Below are 19,552 nucleotides of genomic sequence, written 5' to 3'. Positions count from 1 at the left end.
GTCTACCCTTTTGAGTTATATAATGTCGGAATGACCGATGTTTATTTCTTACCTAGAATCTGGCGTGCGCTGTTTCTACGTACCGAGCAGTCTCGCGGCGCTCGATTGTGATAAGGTGTCGATGAAGAGTTCCGGACATGTCAACGCGGTGCAGAGCTGTAGAACAAGGTAAGACCTGCGTTATTTTATCCATAGCAAATTGTATTACTTCAATTCAGTCAAAATCACGGAGTAGGGATAATCTAAATCACCGTGCGACTCAGTAACTGGCTTGATAGATGACCTATTCTACTCTACTGTTCTATTTAGGTCCAGCATTGTGTAGACTAGGTATAGCTATAGACTCTAGATCTAGTCTATGTACATTAGCTATAGTTACGGTACTTAATAGCCGCTGTCCAACCGCGCTAACACACCAAAGAAAATGTTCGCTTGCATTCTGTTGCCCGTGGCCTCTTGCCATGGTCGTCCTCATTGTCGTTGATTTGTATGGGGGACTGTCCATCTGGGCGTGCTGCTCGCTCGTCGATCTAATTGTTTACGAATTATTTCGTAGGAACATTACGCTGCTTTCGTTATTGCATGTGATGGAATGTGTGGTATGTCGTACTTTCAGTATGTTTCAATATCTTCACGTAAGAGCAACTGACGTCGGCGGTGGAGATACGTAGGCATGACTTGGTCCAAGTCACGTGCCAACCTCCCGTATTTCACTGATCCAAGTCACGGACTTGTAATCGGGACAAAATTGGTACACTTGGATGGCCGCTGTACCAGCTCTTGAAGATGATGCTCTATTGCGGTGGCTTAGAGCGAGAAAGCACAGTCTTTCAAGCGCAACAGAATTTTTAGAACAATTATTACTCGATATTACAGCAAGAGGAGCAAACTTTTTTGACATTCGTCACGAATCCACTTCATCAACGACAGACAGTCCGTTCCATTGCTCTTGTGGTGGCATCCTATACCGGCCAATCACTCAGAGGGATGGCGTTAGCCGGTGCAGCTGGTGTGTCCAAGAACAGGAACGGAAACGGTCTAGATTGGTGGGGATGAATGGAGGCGAAAAAATGGAAGTGCCAGTCGTTAATGTACTGTTGGCTCGACTTGTAAGTAAATGTTACGGAAACTCTTGGTCGGTTGGTAGTCGGAAGAGTGACTCTAATCAAACGAGAGAATCGGACACAGAGCCGCTGCCACTGGGTGAGTGTTGATGTATCTAGATATTGTTGATGTATTTATTAACACAATAGAAGATTGTTATAGCTACTGAAACTGTTTTTGACATACTCATTCTGTTTTTAGTCGTATGACTGAGTAACGCGAGTAGCATTTTCACGAGCAGTCGACTTTCGAGCTTAGACACTGCATATGCTGTGTTTGGACATACAGTGTCGTTAGAGCACATTTTGTAAACAAACCTCTGAACAAAGTTTGAATTCATAACAGTGGAGTGTTGATTTTTGTTGTTTGGACCAGCTTCTGGTGATTCTATCACTCGAGTAAGGAGAGAAGAATCGAAGAGCCTGTACTCGAAGGCTTTGGACGATACAGATACTGCATTGGTAGCATCTCCGCAGCAGTGCAAGGTGACATACAGAGTTACCGTTGATGATATTTGTGAGACAGCTGCCTTGATATGCACAGACTCATTACCAGAAGGCACAGATTCTCGATGGTATTGGTGGTATGGAAGAATCCCTGGCGTCTTGTTTGACGTGTCTAGTGCTGAAGGAAGACGCAGTGCTTCGACAGCATACTGCAAGGGTAGCTAGTAGACATTGATCGTGAATATGTTTGTCGTTGTGTCACAGTGTCAGGTATTTTGTTTTCAGATGCTCAACCAGTATCTTTTTGCTCAAGCGGGGAAGCCTGAATCTGACATTTGGGTTCAGAAACTCCATAAAGTCCTTCATCTCTGTCTAAAAGGTGTGCATGATAGAATGTGCATGCAAATTTATTTTATGGTTTACATGACATAGCGTTTGAGTGACTCATTGTATTTGTATTAGAGCTGAGTACTAAGCCTGTTCTACATATGGACGGTTTACAAGGTCGGTTAGTGTTAGAGGACTTCGACTGCAGTCTGTGTTGCAGGTAATGGTGTCCTCCAATTCATGCCTCATGCCACATAATATCCTGTAACTATTTGCCGTGTAATCAGGTTGTTATATAAGCCAGTGACAACTCCGTGTGGTCACGTGTTCTGCCTGTCGTGCCTTAATCGTTCTCTCGACCATCGGTCGTCCTGTCCTACATGTAGAGGATCACTTGTAGAGGTATGACTTGGTAACAACGAATGGTACTTCGAACATTGCAGGTGCCAAGTGTTGATTCTATTTTTTAGTATTTATCATCTGTCCTCGGAAGGAGTCAAGTATGAATCACTGTGTAGGTGTATGGCACTTCTCTCTGATTAGTTAGTTCTGTTTATAGCCAGTAACGGTGGAAGTGGAACGAATGATTCAATTGTTTTTTTCTGACGAGTACAAAACACGAGAGCAAATATATACACAGGAATTACAGCAGCTTGCAGGGTGTGTTTGCACAAGTAGAGAAACGTAGAAAAAGTGTATGTTTAGTTGTTGTTGTAGACCACCATTGGGATCTTTACCTGTCAAGGCTGACATTCCGGTGATTGTCTGTGGGCCAGCGTTTCCTTCTGTTCCTTCTTGTTTGCACATATTTGAGCCTTGCTACCGTCTTATGCTGCGTCGTTGCTTGGAATCGAATGCCAATCAGTTCGGAATGTGCCAACCATCGGGGCAATCACAGTACAGCAATGAATTTTGCATCAGTGCGATTGTGTTATATTACTGTGTTTGTACAGGTTGGCACGTATCGGTACCATGCTGACAGTTCGGGGCGTACAGTACTTAGCCGATGGTCGGTCAATGGTCAGTACAGTAGGTGGGAAACGATTCAGGGTATGGTGAACATGTTTGCGTGTTTTACAGCCATAGTGTATGCTCGCTGATGTATTAAGGTTTTAAGCTACGGGATGTTGGATGGATATGGCCGAGCTGTTGTTCAGTTTTTTTCTGATGAGAAAGTCGTGTCCAAACCAGAATTGACCAGTAAGTGTATGCAGATGTTTGGAAACTTGTATAGTACAGTATCATGCGATTGTATTTTGATTGTATTGTGTTATTGTATTGCTAGTGCTTCGAGCGTTATCGGTGCAAGTACGTGGCGCCACAGAGAACTGGTTCAGATCTCTCAGCGCAGTTATAAAAGTATGTCTTTGTGACAGCGATGTGTGTGTGTGTGTGTGTGTGTGTGTGTGTGTGTGTTTGTTGTTTATCAAGTTATGATTGTAGGATCGTATATTGAGTTGTTATGGTGAACTCCCATCGTTTGACCCATCGTCTGACCTTCAAGCTAACGACGACGGCCCAGACTGGGTGTGGTGGGTGTGTGCCGTCTTACAGGGACAAGGGCAGGCGTGCGATCTGCTGGGTCTGACGTTACTCAGAGATCGACTTCTGTTTTTGCAGCAACTTCTAGACGAGCATGCAAGCCTTATTAGAATTTGTAGACCACAATAGTTAGATATTGATAACGAGAGAATGGTTACACGTATTTATATCATCAAAAGTTACGTATAGAGTAGACAACAATGCTTGACTTAACTTAAGTAAGTTTCCACACGCTTTTCACTGTTAGTAGGTGGAGAGCTATTCTTGTATTTCGTAAAGTATACACCTGTAGGTGGAGATCGAGTCTAACGTTAGATTGTTGAATTACGAAAATGTGTACAGAGTGTACTTTCGCTTTTGGCCTTTTGTAGAATGGTACGTAATTGGTTTTGAGTTGAATTGGAATGCAAAACCTTTGAATGGCTGTAAGTTATTGTTATAACCATGACAAATGTCACACACTGTTATGTAAATCAGATTAGCTGAATTAGTTTTGTTGTAGTAGTTAAGGCCTGTCCACAATAGACCAGAATGGATCGCGATCCGATCGGATAGCGAGCGTCCACACTGCACTTTGAAAACGATACCTCCGCCTCATTTCGCTATCACGTGACTGATGACCGATGTGTATGTGTGGTTTCTTTGCTTGTAGAAAGCGTTAATACAGCGACGTAAGGTGAGCGAGAACAAAGACGAGTGAGGAGTGCTAGATGTTCCAACTACACGCGTAGCGTACGTTAAGGTAACGCCCACTATTTCTAATTGGATTCAACCGATCGCGATCGGATCGCGATCGAATCCACCTCGCGATCGAATCCACCTCGCGATGTGGATCGGACGGATCGCGATCGGGTTGCAAGTGTGGACAGCACTGCGGTTGGATTGCGATCGGATCGCGATCCAGTTGCCAGTGTGGACAGACCTTTTAGTGTACATGTACTGGTTTTAGACAAAATAGTTACCCCGTGGTAGTAATTCGATTACAGGTGATTAGTAAGAAAATATTTCTTGTTGCCATAACCCACTGGTTTTGTCCGCTGTTGGGGTCAATTTTATTCTAAGCTTTAGGCTATGTTCATTTCTTGCTGGCACTGTATTACCTTGCTTTCTGTCGCATGCAGTTGTAACTTGAATTTTACTGTGGTCACATGACATGCGACTAGTCATGAGTGTGTATTTGTGTGGTGTATATGACCTATTGCATGGCTAGTGTGCAATAAGTTACTTCTGGTTAATATTGCACTCTCACTTGTGTATGTATAGGTTAATCGTATGATTAGGGTGCTCTATGGCTTTTGCAGTGTGAGGGGCGGGTTATTACCTAAGGTGAAGCCGAGGGCTTTACCTCTACTTCGATTACCATGGTTACATGACGTGTAAGTATAAGTGTGAGTGCAATAATGCAGTATTTCTTGAATAGCCGCCGCCCTCGTGTAGAGGCCGCAGCTGAAGAAACTTGTTGAACATAGAGGTCTCTCTAGTCTGCAAAGTTACTGGCCACGCCCACATCACATGCTTTTGATGCTTCGGTGTCAATCCCATCCAATCTCATCCTATTACGTGCACGGTCTATCAATGATAACATAATAGTCGTGGCATTCACAGCTAGGGGTGCTGCTGTTGGCACCTTCCAAAGTGTCCAATTATGTCAACAGAAAGAAATGTGACGTTTAATTAAGTACCAACTCGTCTTGGTGTGAACTAGAGACTTAAAATTGAATCATCTTGACATGGCTTTTCGTGTCAATCATCCTATTACGCATTTTCGTAGCCTTGTTATAAGTCACATACACCACCTCAATACCTGCTCGTGACTGGTTGCACATCACATGACCGTAGTATAACTAAGTAAATAAATAAATAATAAATAACACACGTGTCACGTGATCATAGTATAAATTGAATAGCATGCTATGTAGCTTTTACCAGCACTGGGAGCGGAGTTAGAGCTTTTTGCTTCGCCTCGAGCGATAACAGCATCCTTGTGCTTGTAAATGCCGGCATGGAGCATGCTAATCGTGCAATAACCTATATTTACACTGGTTCATGTTATCCATCAGGTGCAGTACTGTTATAGGTCAAGGTGTAACAGTATGCTATTACAAATTTATTGAGGGTTGATTTGCCAGCCAATTTGCTGTCACTGTGGCTTCGTCATTATTTCTCGATATAGTCTTTGGTGACATGTAGAAAGTGCATGAGTTTACTCACTCAGCGGAAGTGCAGATCGGATTTGTCAAGTCGGCCATCATCAAGTTTATTGGTTGCAACTCCTCGTTACTGCTCCCCCTGGATCATTCTTCGCATAATTTAGCTGGTGAACCCACTTCATCCATGCAGTATTTCATTGTACCGTGATTACTGTGACTCTATACCCCATAGTGGCATCTTGCGTTATAATGGCATGCTGTTACAGCTACGAGGTCTAGTTGCAGGAATTTCTGGTAAAATTTACCAATAATGGTATACACATTTATTGCAAAGCGATGATACCGTTGTTAAAAATAAAGACTGATGAATAATAATAGCAGGTTCCTAGGCAGTGGTCAGGTAGGGAACATTAATTTAAAAAGAAACTAAAGTATTTGAGTCGTACAATTAGTGACATTTTCCAAGAACTGGTATGCTTCTAGGGCAGTCTCTTCTAAAGTCATTAAAAGCAAGTTTGTGTCTATTACTATGGACAGACCCCCAAACGCTTTGAGGTCTTTCCCATCCATATGAGTAGAGTCTGCATTGATCATGTTGACAGTGAGGGTGAAGCTACAACTAAGCATACAGAGTAGCAACAATAAAGACCTCCCAGTGACGATGATATTGTAGTAGTTCTCGTGTATAATGGAAAGATTTCTATTTCAATACATCAATTGTTCATTGGAATTTGTGTTGCATTAATTAATTGAAAGTATGGATTTAGGAAGGGATAACAGCAAATTCACTGTATTACTCGTAAATATTGATCCACCATTGCAGCATCTCTATTTCAGTTGCCCAATAAACTAGTTTGGCATTAACTTATTATGCAATATCAGCACTCTACAGCACGAGTTGCCCTTTACCAGTAAAACGTTTCTTGCATTCAATACTACATAGAAAGGCTTCCATTGGTATGTCGCGACTGCTGTCAGTAATAACAGTTCTTGCCATGCGTCGAGAGTCCACCGGTCCCAGACAGTGCTCAAAGCTGACAAAGCAGGGCTTGCCACACATACAAGTCCGACAGGCATCCAAGAAGGAACACAAGTGCAATGGCAGACATGAGCTATTGTACTGAATTCGGTAACAGTTCATGACACGGCCGCATAATTCCATCAGTGACAGTACTCCCAGTCTTGACTGCATGATACAAACTGATTTCTCATTAGCAAACTCATTCCCAGATACGTCTAGGGTGTCAAGGTGCAAATAGTGCATATTACAAGGTAAACAACGAAGCTTGTTGTTAAGTAGTAAGAGCTTCTGTAATGCTTTGAGACGATGGAATGTATATGGCAAGGTGTGTAGTTGATTATTAGCCAAGTTAAGGCTAACAAGACCGACCATTTCCCCAAATTGAGCAGGTAACGAAACCAATTGGTTATCTGACAAGTCTAGGGTCTTGAGAGAACATGACAATGAAGTCTGACATATAGATGATGGAAAGGAAGACAAACGATTTTCAGCTAGTCGTAGTTCGGCAAGTTTGTCTAAGTTTGCCAGTGAGCTCGGCAGTTCTCTGATTTTGTTATGAGTCAGATCCAAGATACGAAGGTGAACCAATTCTATGATTCTACTGTCCACTTTAGCCAACATACAGTTTTGTATCACCAGTGTCTCTACTGTAGAAGGAAAGCCATCTCTTAAAGGGTAGTTCTGCCGTTGGGTGATCGTCAACTTCAACTTGGGTCGTTCATCTAAATGAAGTAAATCTCTTGCGTTGGGAAGTTCTGGCAGGTGAACAGGAATTTGATCCTGAGAAGGTTTCATGTGTAAAACCACGAGTTTGAGAAATTTTTCCAAATGAACAGGATCAGCCTAAAATACAACCAAATAAACCATTAGAAATGAAAGCTACATCACACAGTTGAACGTAAACTGACAAATACCATGTAAAGCTTAGAACAATGCTATAACGCACAACAAGGTGCAAGTGCTAGGTATACAGGAAACAAGTTCATGTCACACAATGATATACAATGGGTCTACACGTTTACGTCACACAGTGACATACCATGGGTTGTTGTATCACTATAAACTTGTTGCCTGTATTATAGTATACATAGCACATGCAGAAGCAAGACGTCATGACATCCACGTACATTGGCAATTTGGCACGATAAACATCATTCTCATTGTATTGACTTGGGCATAAGAAGCTATTCTTGAGTGAATCTTGACTGGCTGTGAACATAAATTTGGCAATTGCCACACTGCTGATATTCTGATGAATGTGTATAGAAATGTGTAGTTACATTCCACTTTGAAGTTGCTGCACTATTAGGCAATATGCAATACTTCTTCACTTCACTTGTATTGTAACTGTATTGACTTTAGTTCACAACATCCCACATACACATACAGTGATACTGTACATCTCTCACTTAGCACTACCTGCTATCATTTATGCATAACTATAGCTACTTAATAAGCAGAGACCTTTATTCAATCATTTCAGAATTTCAAACATCTGATGTTTGATTGGCAACATGCAACTTCTTCGAAAAACTCGGACAGTCTTGCGGTTGAGAGAAGATAAACACATCACACAAGCTCTACTTGCTACACCATATTCTTACTAAATCTGTATCACACAAAGTTTATTTCCAAAATTTTTAAATTGAGGCGATGCATAGAGATAGAAAATTAGAGCTATAGCAAGCTCTCCAAATATGAGCAAACAAGCCTAATGCACGTTATAGGGTGTGGCCTTAGGCCCTAGTAACGGGTGTACTCACTGCCAGCTGCATGTTTGCCTCAAAACTTCCAGGCCATTAGAGGAATCCAAGGTATCTGTATTAAGCAAGTATTTTCATTGTCCAAGTTACACACAACATTTACACTTCACATACCAGATAATTAATAAACGGATATCATTGAATCACCTATATATATATATATATATATATATATATATATATATATATATATATATATATATATACCTCACATCCCCACCAACTAAATATTATTAAATAGTGTCACGTGACCTTGCTGATGTAGAGTTGGTGGGAAGGATTCCGAAGTACTAGCGTCGCCTTACCGTGACCAACGTACTTCTTGAATACCTTCAACACGTTATTTCTAACCTGTGAAAGCGAAGCCAAAAACAGCCACCCCCGCATTACTACAATCATCAACCTTCCACATCGTGTGACATAGCATACTTACCTCATACTTTTTAGTCTGCTTGCCAGTGCACAGCAGCAAAGTTACATCGCCCAACGTTTTCGTCGTCGTCGTCAGCAACGTCTTCACGCGCGGCTTTATTCCCAACGCTAGCGTCGCTTTTACGGGCTTGGCGGTGGCCGGCGATGTAAGGAGTGAATAGACGACGTGAACATCGCAAGACAATCTCATGTCACGAAACGGCGATACAAGAACTCTTTCGCGGCCTTGCTTGTCCCGCCTCTAAAGTGCGTTACATCTCGTTCAAAGCGTGCGCATGCTCGTAGCCCGGCCATCATGTCGGAGGCACCGCAAGATGAAGGTGCGTCGGCGACGTTCTCGGCGCAGCCAGTAGACAGCGACGGAGGTAGACAGTTGTATACGATTCCCGGCGTACTGCATTTTCTTCAACACGAATGGACGCGTTTCGAACGCGAGCGCTCCAATTGGGAGGTGGAACGCGCCGAATTGAAGGTGTCCAGACGACTACTCAGCTACATCCTGACGTCAGGCTGCTCTGTCTTGTAACATGTTTTATGGAATGTCGTTACAGACGAAAATCGCGTTTCTACAAGGCGAACGCAAGGGACAAGAGAACTTGAAACGCGACCTGCTGAGAAGGATCAAAATGTTGGAGTATGCACTGAAGCAAGAAAGGTGGGGCCAATCTTCTGTCAAACAGGATAGGGTGGAGTCTGGCGGGTGTTACAGAGTAGAGGCATGTTCAGTTCGTGCGTGGAGATGGCTACACTCCGCAGGTATTGTTGACACGCGGGGGCGTGACTCTGAATTTTGGTGTCTTCTGACCAGGGCGAAGGTGCATCGGATGCAGAACGGGATGGAAGAGAATCCTTCCGAGCCGGTGAAGATCAAGAGGCAGAGGGAACGTAAGGACCAGGTGGTTTCGTTGGTGTTCTTGATGGGCATCAGTTGCTTCTGTTGTGTATAGCTGTGCGAGACATGAGCAGTGCTGTCAGTGAAGTGCAGCAGGCAAGTCGACGACAAGGACGCCATTTGTTAAGACAGTAAGATGATGATGATGATGTTGATGATGCATCTTGAAGTGGTTTGTGGTTACTTGTATGGTTGTGTATTTGTTAGTTCTTTTGAGTTTTGAGTGTTATTGGTACTTGGTGTATGGTGTATATGCATGTTTACGTACATCTTTCTATTAAACAATTGTAGGCGTAGACTTTCTGTTGAGTTGTGCAGCTTGTAGAGATGTCTAGCAGTAATACTGTATTAGATATACTGATAACTCTCGACTATCAGGGTTGGTCATACACATTCTTTTTTCAGTGCTAGCAGACATGTGTCGGTTTGCACTGGATTTTTGTGTGTGATGTTGTCATTCTTATCGTGATTAAAGTAATCTATGCAATTTTATCACTAACAGTATTTTGGTGTTACTGCCTAGAGGCAAACGCTCAACTTCCTTACTAAAAGTATGTTGCAATGCTGTGTGATTTTACAGAGTATTGCTGTTTTTAGAGAGATTGGTTAGGTTCATAATGTCGAAGTAAGTAGCGTCAATGAGTCCTGATGCGCTGACATCATTGTCAAGTGTAAGGTCTTTATTCTGATATTGACATGAAGGTTTTGAACTTGTCAGAGTAACTGATGCTGGTGTGAGAATCATAATGTTACATTGACACGAAAATAGTAGAAGTGACTACAACATTAACCACTACACTAAGGGTTTTGCAACAACAGAAGCATGCAGTTGTTCTTAATTAATCAGAAACGATACACAAAATTTAGAACTTGCAATGACGAAGATGGGACAATCTGTTGTTTTGTGTTTGTTGTGCTGTTTATGCTTTTTATGTTTATGGCACAGCAGAAAATATCAAAAGTAAAAGAAACACTTTGAGGTTTGTGTTACAGCACTCGTAGTACAGCAGTTGCTCTTGTTTACGACCCCTCTGATGTGCGACAACTAATCACTGATGACAAGATTGTTCATGAAGGGGCCAAGTTTGTTGGCTTTGGGGTGGTCATAATCGGGAAGGACTACTGTAGTAGTACATACATCCTTACTTACATTTGTACTAACAGTACTAATGATAAGGGAGAGAGACATAGCTACACAATAGTAGACGATGATATTATATATTATACTAAACTTATATATTATACTAAACTTAGATCATTCCTGATACACAAGTGCATCGCGAAACTATGGAACAGATCAGTGTCAAACATTATCATCGTTAGCAGCAATATTAGGACATAACCGATATCATAATCAATATCATGAAACAAGCTTGAGACTACTCTATACCTCATATCGAGCAGATGCATTACATACTATAGTATTTTATCTATCAGTTTATTTTACTTTAGTTTAAACCTTAGACAATAGCACCATTATGGCAATTTTAATTTGTTAGCATAATTAATCTATGACTAAGCAAGTGACCAGTTGTGTGTTTGGTTATGTTTACAGATATTTACAAGAGATAGGATACGCTGACGCTGTGATTGGAGTACGGACAAGTAGAATCAATTCTCTTCTTAGCCACCCAAGCTCAGACAGTCTGTCGGCCTTTGGTGCTTCTACTTCTGTTGCATCACAACACTTACCTGCATCTGTATCATCGGCTAGGAAGACTAGCGTGGACGGACCTCCTAATACCGTACCAGTGGAGTCTGTTGAAGCATCTCTTTTCAAAGCTTCAGACAGTGAAAGTAGTAAGAAGGTCCATAGAAGTTCTTTGAATGTAACGCTGAAATCTAGAGGTATGGAACAAACCCAAGATGAACAACTTGTGTCAAGGTGAGATGATGCATTAGTGTCTTTATTTTCGAGCTTATGTAATATATGGTTGTGGATTTGCACTGACTTGATGCATTTGGCGTAATCTGTTGCATTTAGGATAATTATGTTGCTGGTCATCTGTTGGTCTTTCTGTGTAATTGTGTAACGTATGGATCAATAAATTTGAAAATGTTGTGATGGCCTGTGAGTCAAACTGAAGTGTCAGTTATGGTGAAATTGTATGTGTATCTTGTAAGGTGTTTGAGTTATACTTTCTTATTTTAAAATAAGTCTGCCATGTGAAAACTGAAGGGATTTCGTTTGCACAAATATCATGCTTAGAACGATTGGGTTGTTTACAGATTTTTGTGAACAAGTACATAAAGCAAGTAAAGCTCAGTGAGAGTTGAATTTTGTGAGAATTTACAGGGTCATCTATAATTGTTGACGTTTACTCAAGAGTACAAAGCGTACTCTTTTCTGCCTACCTCCTCCCCCCTAAGCGTACATAAAAAATGTTGGTCATGTGAACCTATTTCTAATGGTATTACAATAACAAATAATTAGAAGCCCTTGCGAAGATTGATATGCACATTTCATTATTCTGGTCAGCAGTCTTCTGTTGTCGTTGTACTTTCTAAACAGCTTTCTCGTGAGACAGATGGGCTGGCAAAGACAAAGCGTTCACTAACTGCTGGTTACTGTTTGCCGGTGTTGTATGAACAGCGCAAGGTCTTTTACACAGGTCTGTTAGTACCTACTACACAGGGTACTTACCGTTCCACGTCGTGTATGCTTTAAACACGTGCGACGAACACTTAGCGCGTGCTATACGCCTGATACACGTGCCATGGATAGTTACATAGCTACATTCATAGGTATTTCCAACATGCGTACGTGTAAGTGCAATTTCTTGACTTCGGTATCACTTCCTATCTACTTCTGGGCCCAAAGAAATTATCGACATTTTATGCTTCACCCCAAGAGCTTGTACCTCTTGCGTGCTTGAGTAAATGTCGACAATTATGGATGATTCCTAACTGTGGTTGCTCAAACGAATGTTTCTTGATAGAGTAGCCGATCAGGCTGCATTCTAACCTTATTGTTTAATTAATACGAATTGAAATGTTATTTGTGTATAGTGTGTATGTTGCCAGAAGCAGCAGAGAGCTTTTATACTGTGTATAGGCTTTTTATGTATCGTTCAGGTGGTTGCATTGATTTGTGTGGTTGAACATGTAGCAAATACAATTCTACATTGTTAAATGTATTGAGACTGATAAGTGAGCGGTTTGGATAACGGATTTTGACAGTGAAGTGTTCCTATCACTGATTTTGAGAACAGTTTACTGTGTTCTGAAAGCTTGGCATGCAGTAATTGACAAATTTCCTACTTTGTCTTTAGTTTTGTTGCGTGTTTGAACAAAAGTGTGTTTGTCGCTTGTGTGGCATGCAGTTGAGTATTTTGACGTGATTGGAGTTTTCATGTAATGATACTAGTAGCTAAGTATATTCATAGCGATTGTAATTGTGGTGAGTGCATTTTCAATTTTGTCCTATGCATGTCTTTAACACATTTATTGGCTGTTGGTTTCATATGATTATAAAAGTTGAGTTGTTTTTAGTCCTGTGAAGCCAAAATCACCAGAACTGACCTCATTTCCTGGGTCGAACAGTGAAGAGGGCCTATTTGAAGAGGAGACTGTAGTTGCACATTTCAACTTTCTCAAGGATCTTGCAGATGGCGATGAGGACGATAAAGATAGCGATGAAGATGAGGATGATGGTGCAAAAGGCAGCAATAAATTAAGCAGAACCCAATTAGACAAAAGCAAGTTTCTTTAGGGTTTGTTATTATTGCTTTGTTTGTATGGTATTTACTTCTGTAGATGCTCTCGGTAATGTTGACTTGCTGGATCCTGATCAAGAAGCTGCGATTGCAGAGTTTGAGTTTTTGTCTCATGAAGCCGAAGAAGAGGATCACAGAGAACCACCATCACGACCCGAAGAAGAATTTTCTCAGGGTATGGACGCAAGTATGCTTTTTCCAGTAACTAGTGTGGTAATTATATTCTAATAAATGTGATCGAATATAGAATTGATAGCAGATAGTGGTCCAACAAGTGGACAACATTCATCTCTTTACTTAGGGGTAAATACAGGTTGTTGTTTGTTTTAGTATGTTTGTTTGATGTTGAAAAACTGATGCAGGGAAATGAGTGGAAGTTGGGCCTTGATCCGGAACAGTTGTCAAAACTTAAAGATGAATATAAACAAGATCGTAAGAAAAAGGCACAGCAGTCGAAACGTAAGGTTTTAGCTGTCCTCGATTGTGTTGTGTGGCAATGAACTTATGCGAGAAAATCTATGTTTGCATAATAATACGTGTCAATGACATAGAAAGTAATGACAGGTTGTGTTTATTTGTTAGGTCCAACGCACTCCCAGTTGCAGCAGATGATGACATCTCTGAATCAGGGAGATGAAGTTGGTCTCACGTCCAACTTTCAGTCTGTGTTACCCGTGTCAAACACTGACATCACCGAAGAATCGGTGCTGAATAGTGAGATGCCAACCTTTGGACCACGAATACCGCGAAAGAGTAAGAGTTTACTGCACTTGTGTGTGTGTGTCATGTGACAATATAGTGTGTAAATTACAGCCAAAAGAGCATTGCTTCAAACGGATGGTGGTAGAGGTGCACCTGATGGTGAGTCTGTTGGCTTGGGTTTAGGAGATTTAGCCAATTTGCCTGAACACATACACAATGAAGCCGAGTCGCAATATGGCGTAAGTGCAGCTAACATATCACTATGCATACGATGTATGTCTCAGCGTGCATGTCACAGACTACAGCCCCAAAGACGTGGAGTCAGAAGTACTCCTTAAAGAGGTAACTTTACTCTGTTATGTGATTTCGCTACATCTTTAGTTTTAGTCGATTCAGACTGTGCTTGTTCTGATAGCCACTTTGACTGTGTTCGATCGCTCGCATATCATCCCACAGAACCCATTCTTGTGACTGCATCTGAGGATTGTACACTGAAGTTGTGGAATATACAGAAACCACCACAAGCTAGGAGGTAGGCATCTCGAAATCTCATCTGAAGTATTATATTGGATTTTATCATGCATAGGAGTAACATCTGTGACTTGGAGCCCGTGTATGCATTTAGAGGACACCGGTAATGAATGGTCTTGTTTGAGACGATTGGATTGTCTGATTTGACTTCTAATGGTCGGGTTTTATGCAGGGCCGCCGTTTGGTGCTGTTGTGCCAGTCTGTGCGGATCGTATGTGTTTAGTGGCAGTTCAGACATGACGATATGTCGTTGGTTGTTGCCTAGTTCATCGTGTGATACGTATGGTCCATACGGTAAGAGTTCAGTTTTCACTGACTTTTATTGCGCATCTGTTGTTTGTGGAATAGATGATGATGATGATGTGTTTGTCTTCTTGCCTTCTTACTTTGCTCTATTTCTGTCTGTATGTTGGTTTCTATATTAATATGTTGTATTAGTGTGACGTACTCTAGGCTTGAGCATCCAGTCAGCCATTCCTCTCTACGAGGTTAAAGATCTTTCGACAAAACAGTTTTTGCCTTGTGAGGGGTGATTGGCTAGACCCTGCAAGCATAGTGTAATGTGTGTCTGTGTGTCTGTCTATCTGTCTCTTTGTCTGCTTGCCTGCCTGCCTGCCTGCCTGCCTGCCCGCCTGTCTGCCTGCCTGCCTGTTTGCCTGTTTTGTCAGTCAATAATAGTCTGTATATTTCTTACAAGTGAACTTGTCCACCACTTTATTAATTAAAGGGCTTTGCCTTTTCGCTTGTTTGTCTGTCTGTCTTTCTAGTTTTTCTTTGTTTGTCTTTTTGTTGTTTGTGCATGCATGTATCCCAGAGGAGGGCGATTACTAACGTGCGCTAATGACTCGCCTATAGTTTGAAGTAGCAAATTTGCTCAGTGTAGGAACTTTCTAGCATGGTGCTGCATCTAGATATTGTTAGACAATGGAACGTGTCCTCTTGTCCAACGAAATCGCCTGCAGAAGGACTCGTACAATACTTAGATTGTCTGTTGGAATTTGTTCCGTTACTTTGTGTTTGCAAATGCTAGCTCTTCTAGAGTCAACAGGAGAAAGGAATAACTATTGCTGATTGTACATGGAGCTTCAACCTCTGACTTAGCTATTGTTATTTGCGCATATAGCGACCAAAATCGGTCTCATTTACAAGCTAGCGCGCGTGCCTTCTCGTGTTTGATTATTGGCATTATGAGTTCAGCGAAAAATGTACACGTAATCAGACATACTGGTAGCACTCCTACAGTGATTTATAAGAATCGTGTGAATCGCTGTCTAGATGACGAAAAGGGAGGACTGGGTCGAGTCTACGTACATGCGAGATCTAGTAGGTGTCTATTCTACCGGTTTTCTCAGACTAGGTACGTATAGAGACCAGTCTTGCCTATATGTCAAATGAGACGCATTGTAATGTCATGCAGCAGCAACGGGTGGCAGAATCCATCAAAAGCAACACCTTGCTCGCCGTTTTCATTCAGGCTCTAGGAATATGCGCTAGTTGTGCATCCACTACGGAAAAACAACGGAGATTGTAACAGAATGATTTGCAGGCCCTCAAAACTACGACTACCGCCACTGCCGGATGTTGCCCCAAGACACTGCTGCATGCAATGAGCAAACCGCATGATCAAGTACGGGATTTTGACGTTGCTCTTTGGTTGAAGACTAAGCTGCCCTCAAAGTGCACACGTTAGTAATCGTCCTCCTCTGCATGTACCCTGTGGGGTATCTGTTTCTCTGCTAGTGTTCATTTTTCTTGTATTGTACATTTGTCTTTTTTTGGTATAAAGCAAGACTTGTAATGCAAACAATGAAAGATGTGGTCATATCTAGTGACTCACTATCATAATTGGCTTCTGTATGCATTTGCATTGTTTTCTTCATTTACTTGTCTGACTGTGTTTTTCATCGTGTTCGTAGAATGGTTGGTTGCACTTACCTGTTTCTACTATTGATTGTTTCAAGTACTCACGTTTGACTTTTGCATGTTGATTGACTCGTAGATTTATTTGTTTCTAATTTGATAATGTGCACGTTTGGTGACCTGTTTTGCTATCTGAAAACATTTGTGACATGTTGGCTCGTTATAGGAGGCTGTCATGAACTGACAGACAAATTTAGGCGAATACTGCGGGGACACACAGATGCTGTGTGGGATCTAGTAGTGCTACCAGGACACGATAATGTTCTCGTTTCCTGTGCTGCAGACAGTACGTGTCGACTATGGAGACATGATGCTGAACAACCTTTATTAGCAACTGTCGACATCTCAGACGGTGTGATCTTGTTATCATTGTGTCGGTCACAATTTTGATGTGATGTGTCTGGTGCAGGACAGCCAACTTCCGTTGACAGCGTGCCCTGTAATCCCCAACAGTGGGTCACTGGCTTTACTAATGGGAAGGGAATAGTTTATGATGTGGAGACGGCATCACCTGTAGTTACTTTCAATGATTGCCCAGGTATGAAATCGTACTAGAACCGAACATTTTTACTGTCTTGCCTTTTTAGGTAGTTTAACTTCATTCAGAGTTTGTGTTGATTTGCTTTTGCTACTGTAAGTGTGGTAATTGTTCTGCTGTTGGTTGCAACTTGTGTACCTTGTGTTGTTTGGACGGTGCCCTCACTGTGTACAGTAATGATTTTTGCAACAGCTGCGTGGAATGTATTTGGTCTGACTGAGATGTTTGTCTGTGCTGTTATGATAGTTGTACATGTACATACACATTAGTGTCATGTGGTTCAGGTAAGCAAATGTTGGTTCTGTGAGGGTATAGTCATTCCGTAGCAGTTTATTACTCAGTAGCCTTGACATAATGCAGTAGAGGCTAATTGATTTTGTTGGTGCCGAAATTAACAACAGTGCTCAAGAGCTGGCTTGGTTGGTGGTTAGATGTACTGCTTTTTGTCATTTTTTGAAGTATTGGTTACTGTTATAGTTGTTAATGTACTGCCAGTGATTGTGAAGAATCACCGAGGATGCACAGGAGTGATTACTAAAATTCTCATTCTGTTTTTGTTTGTAGAACAAGGAGGGTTGCAACGAATCAATAGAGTTGCGAGTCATCCTACGTTGCCTGTGACAGTCACAGCACATGAAGATCGACACCTTAGATTCTACGATAACAGAACCGGTAACAAGAAGCCAGTCAATGAGCTTGTGATCGGATCGGGTCAATGGTTGATTGAGTGATTTGGATATTGCAGGTCGGCAGCTACACTCAATGGTGGCTCATACCGATGGTGTAACTAGTCTAGCAGTCGATCCGAATGGCCTATTTGTAGTATCAGGAAGTATGTTGCACATTTTTCTGGTGTTATTTGGCTAATACCTTTTTGGGTCTTGTTTAGGTCACGACTGTTCTTTACGGTTGTGGAATTTTGATACCAAATCATGTGTGGATGATATTACTTCACATCGAAAGAAGTACGAAGAGTCTATCTGTGATATAGCATTTCATCCAGTTCACCCAATGATAGGAAGTGCAGGGGCAGATTCAATAGTGAAGGTTTTTATGTGAATATGTAGCAGCAACATAAATGGGACAACATGCAGGCTGTCTCTTCCCAAAGTGACCTTGTGTTACGATTTACTAATGAAGGCCTACCGAAGTTGGCTTGTAGTTATTTGAATCCATTTCATAGCATTGCAATGAAACGGAGTGAAATTTCTGTGCTCTAGCTGTATCTCAGTCAGAATTGAAGTGGCTATGTATGTAGACCAAGCACAGACATTTGTGGTGGTCGTTTGCTACTGTACCATAGGAAAACGACAGGATATTTTGTGAATGTCTTCTAAGATTTTTTCCTGGTGGCAAAGTTGTAATTATGTAGCTAAGGGAGCCAATAGGGTTTATAGCGATGCCGAAGTCGCAGGACAGTATTCTCGACACTACTCCAAGAGTACATGTTGACATATGAGGAGCTGTGTTAATCATACAGAGAGCTATCTGCCACAGTCTCCAACTCTGTGAAGCATAAGAGAATCATTCAGGTTGTGAGTGGTGTGATATACATAACAGAAACATGTTGCACATTGAGGATTCAACGAAGATTTCTAATCATCTAGGAGTTACTAAGTAATTAATTGAAATTTTTGATGAGTACAACTTGAATAATGTGGTGAGTTGTTATGTGGAATCGTGTAGGTATTGGCCACAGCTGATTTTCATCACAACATTCCACACAAATTGTAAGGAAATGGAGTGTTGACTACAGGCTGTGTTGACAGAACTTGTCGTTTTGGCAGCAGCTGTATTTTGGTACGTGGTTGAAGTTCTTTAGATGTTTATATTGTGTGGCCTACAAGTGACTCTAGTAATGTACTACAGTCTGCAATAGGCACATAGTAATAGAGAGTCTCACCATACGGAATCTTGTAACGTTAACCACGTACTGCTATTTGTTAGTACCAGATGACTTGGGTTGGAGTTATGGTACGGACAGCATAATGTAAGTAGAGTGAGACACCGCGGTCAGGAGAGCAAAATTTCATACATAATTAATTAAACATGCCATTTGCATCATGAATGGCAGACTTCTTCAGTACAAAAATGGTGAGTACACGTTACAGATAGAGTGACTTTTAAGAACAATTTACTTGTTTTCGTTTGATAACACGGTTGAGTCCATGGTGCAATTGTAGCTGTTCAGAACTGTAGGTGGAAAGTAAACAAACAATTTCAGCCTACCTGCAACAAGATAATTATTTAGCCGAATCTTACCTTGACGTGTGAAAATTCGTGATTGTATTTAATTAAGTTAATTAAGTATCGCTGGTCAGAATTAGAAATCTTGATTAGCTGGGCGGTAGATCTGTCTGGCTATTCTATCGGCTTAGAGAATGAAGAAAAGTTTAAGTAGATTACAAATAAATTTAGACAAACCAGAAATACCTAGTCATTACATCTTTAATAGCATTTACCATGTC

The 19,552-nt window shown here is 41.4% G+C and overlaps 3 protein-coding genes across 8 annotated transcripts; 2 read left to right on the top strand and 1 right to left on the bottom strand.

Annotated features, from left to right (window-relative positions):
- Position 1: 1 nt before the first annotated feature.
- Positions 2-3,752, top strand: LOC134180360 (LON peptidase N-terminal domain and RING finger protein 2-like). 5 transcript variants are annotated; one of them, XM_062647502.1, is made up of 14 exons: positions 2-168; positions 617-1,203; positions 1,480-1,589; positions 1,648-1,767; positions 1,836-1,929; positions 2,013-2,097; positions 2,165-2,279; positions 2,348-2,377; positions 2,437-2,537; positions 2,595-2,774; positions 2,831-2,927; positions 2,987-3,077; positions 3,163-3,236; positions 3,321-3,752. In XM_062647502.1, exons 2-14 carry the CDS (start codon positions 762-764, stop codon positions 3,546-3,548), a joined length of 1,767 nt encoding a protein of 588 aa, XP_062503486.1. In that variant the 5' UTR covers positions 2-168; positions 617-761; the 3' UTR covers positions 3,549-3,752. The 5 variants fall into 5 exon arrangements, with proteins under 5 accessions (XP_062503486.1, XP_062503485.1, XP_062503490.1 ...); XM_062647501.1 differs by having other exon boundaries at positions 557-1,203; XM_062647506.1 differs by lacking the exon at positions 2-168 and adding an exon at positions 1,306-1,411 and having other exon boundaries at positions 1,074-1,203.
- A 2,569-nt stretch (positions 3,753-6,321) lies between these two features.
- Positions 6,322-9,011, bottom strand: LOC134179283 (leucine-rich repeat protein 1-like). The gene is made up of 3 exons (XM_062646143.1): positions 8,787-9,011; positions 8,606-8,704; positions 6,322-7,433 (listed from the first exon to the last, which is right to left on the bottom strand). The coding sequence occupies exons 1-3, from the start codon at positions 8,973-8,975 to the stop codon at positions 6,456-6,458; spliced, it is 1,266 nt and encodes a 421-aa protein (XP_062502127.1). The 5' UTR covers positions 8,976-9,011; the 3' UTR covers positions 6,322-6,455.
- A 58-nt stretch (positions 9,012-9,069) lies between these two features.
- LOC134179280 (striatin-like) lies at positions 9,070-18,298 on the top strand. 2 transcript variants are annotated; one of them, XM_062646140.1, is made up of 20 exons: positions 9,070-9,257; positions 9,337-9,440; positions 9,594-9,670; positions 9,733-9,808; positions 11,233-11,562; positions 13,170-13,375; positions 13,434-13,568; positions 13,641-13,696; positions 13,756-13,852; positions 13,976-14,146; positions 14,207-14,334; positions 14,394-14,437; positions 14,511-14,627; positions 14,682-14,729; positions 14,799-14,920; positions 16,713-16,898; positions 16,956-17,084; positions 17,649-17,756; positions 17,830-17,916; positions 17,974-18,298. In XM_062646140.1, exons 1-20 carry the CDS (start codon positions 9,081-9,083, stop codon positions 18,141-18,143), a joined length of 2,568 nt encoding a protein of 855 aa, XP_062502124.1. In that variant the 5' UTR covers positions 9,070-9,080; the 3' UTR covers positions 18,144-18,298. The 2 variants fall into 2 exon arrangements, with proteins under 2 accessions (XP_062502124.1, XP_062502123.1); XM_062646139.1 differs by having other exon boundaries at positions 13,434-13,580.
- Positions 18,299-19,552: the final 1,254 nt, after the last annotated feature.

This window comes from Corticium candelabrum, chromosome 5, assembly GCF_963422355.1.
Source record: "Corticium candelabrum chromosome 5, ooCorCand1.1, whole genome shotgun sequence".
NCBI classification, from domain to species: domain Eukaryota; kingdom Metazoa; phylum Porifera; class Homoscleromorpha; order Homosclerophorida; family Plakinidae; genus Corticium; species Corticium candelabrum.
Note: the sequence above shows the minus strand (reverse complement) of the source record. Positions and strands in the feature narration are given on the sequence as shown.

Coding starts and splice junctions, on each gene's coding strand:
- LOC134180360 (XM_062647502.1), top strand. CDS start 762: ATGGCCGCTGTACCAGCTCTTGAAGATGATGCTCTATTGCGGTGGCTT. Junction 1,204..1,479: donor CACAGAGCCGCTGCCACTGG/GTGAGTGTTGAT, acceptor TGTTTGGACCAG/CTTCTGGTGATTCTATCACT. Junction 1,930..2,012: donor CCTTCATCTCTGTCTAAAAG/GTGTGCATGATA, acceptor TATTTGTATTAG/AGCTGAGTACTAAGCCTGTT.
- LOC134179283 (XM_062646143.1), bottom strand. CDS start 8,975: ATGAGATTGTCTTGCGATGTTCACGTCGTCTATTCACTCCTTACATCG. Junction 8,705..8,786: donor AGCAGACTAAAAAGTATGAG/GTAAGTATGCTA, acceptor TCGCTTTCACAG/GTTAGAAATAACGTGTTGAA. Junction 7,434..8,605: donor ACCAACTCTACATCAGCAAG/GTCACGTGACAC, acceptor GTTGTATTTTAG/GCTGATCCTGTTCATTTGGA.
- LOC134179280 (XM_062646139.1), top strand. CDS start 9,081: ATGTCGGAGGCACCGCAAGATGAAGGTGCGTCGGCGACGTTCTCGGCG. Junction 9,671..9,732: donor GATCAAGAGGCAGAGGGAAC/GTAAGGACCAGG, acceptor TGTTGTGTATAG/CTGTGCGAGACATGAGCAGT. Junction 11,563..13,169: donor GATGAACAACTTGTGTCAAG/GTGAGATGATGC, acceptor AGTTGTTTTTAG/TCCTGTGAAGCCAAAATCAC.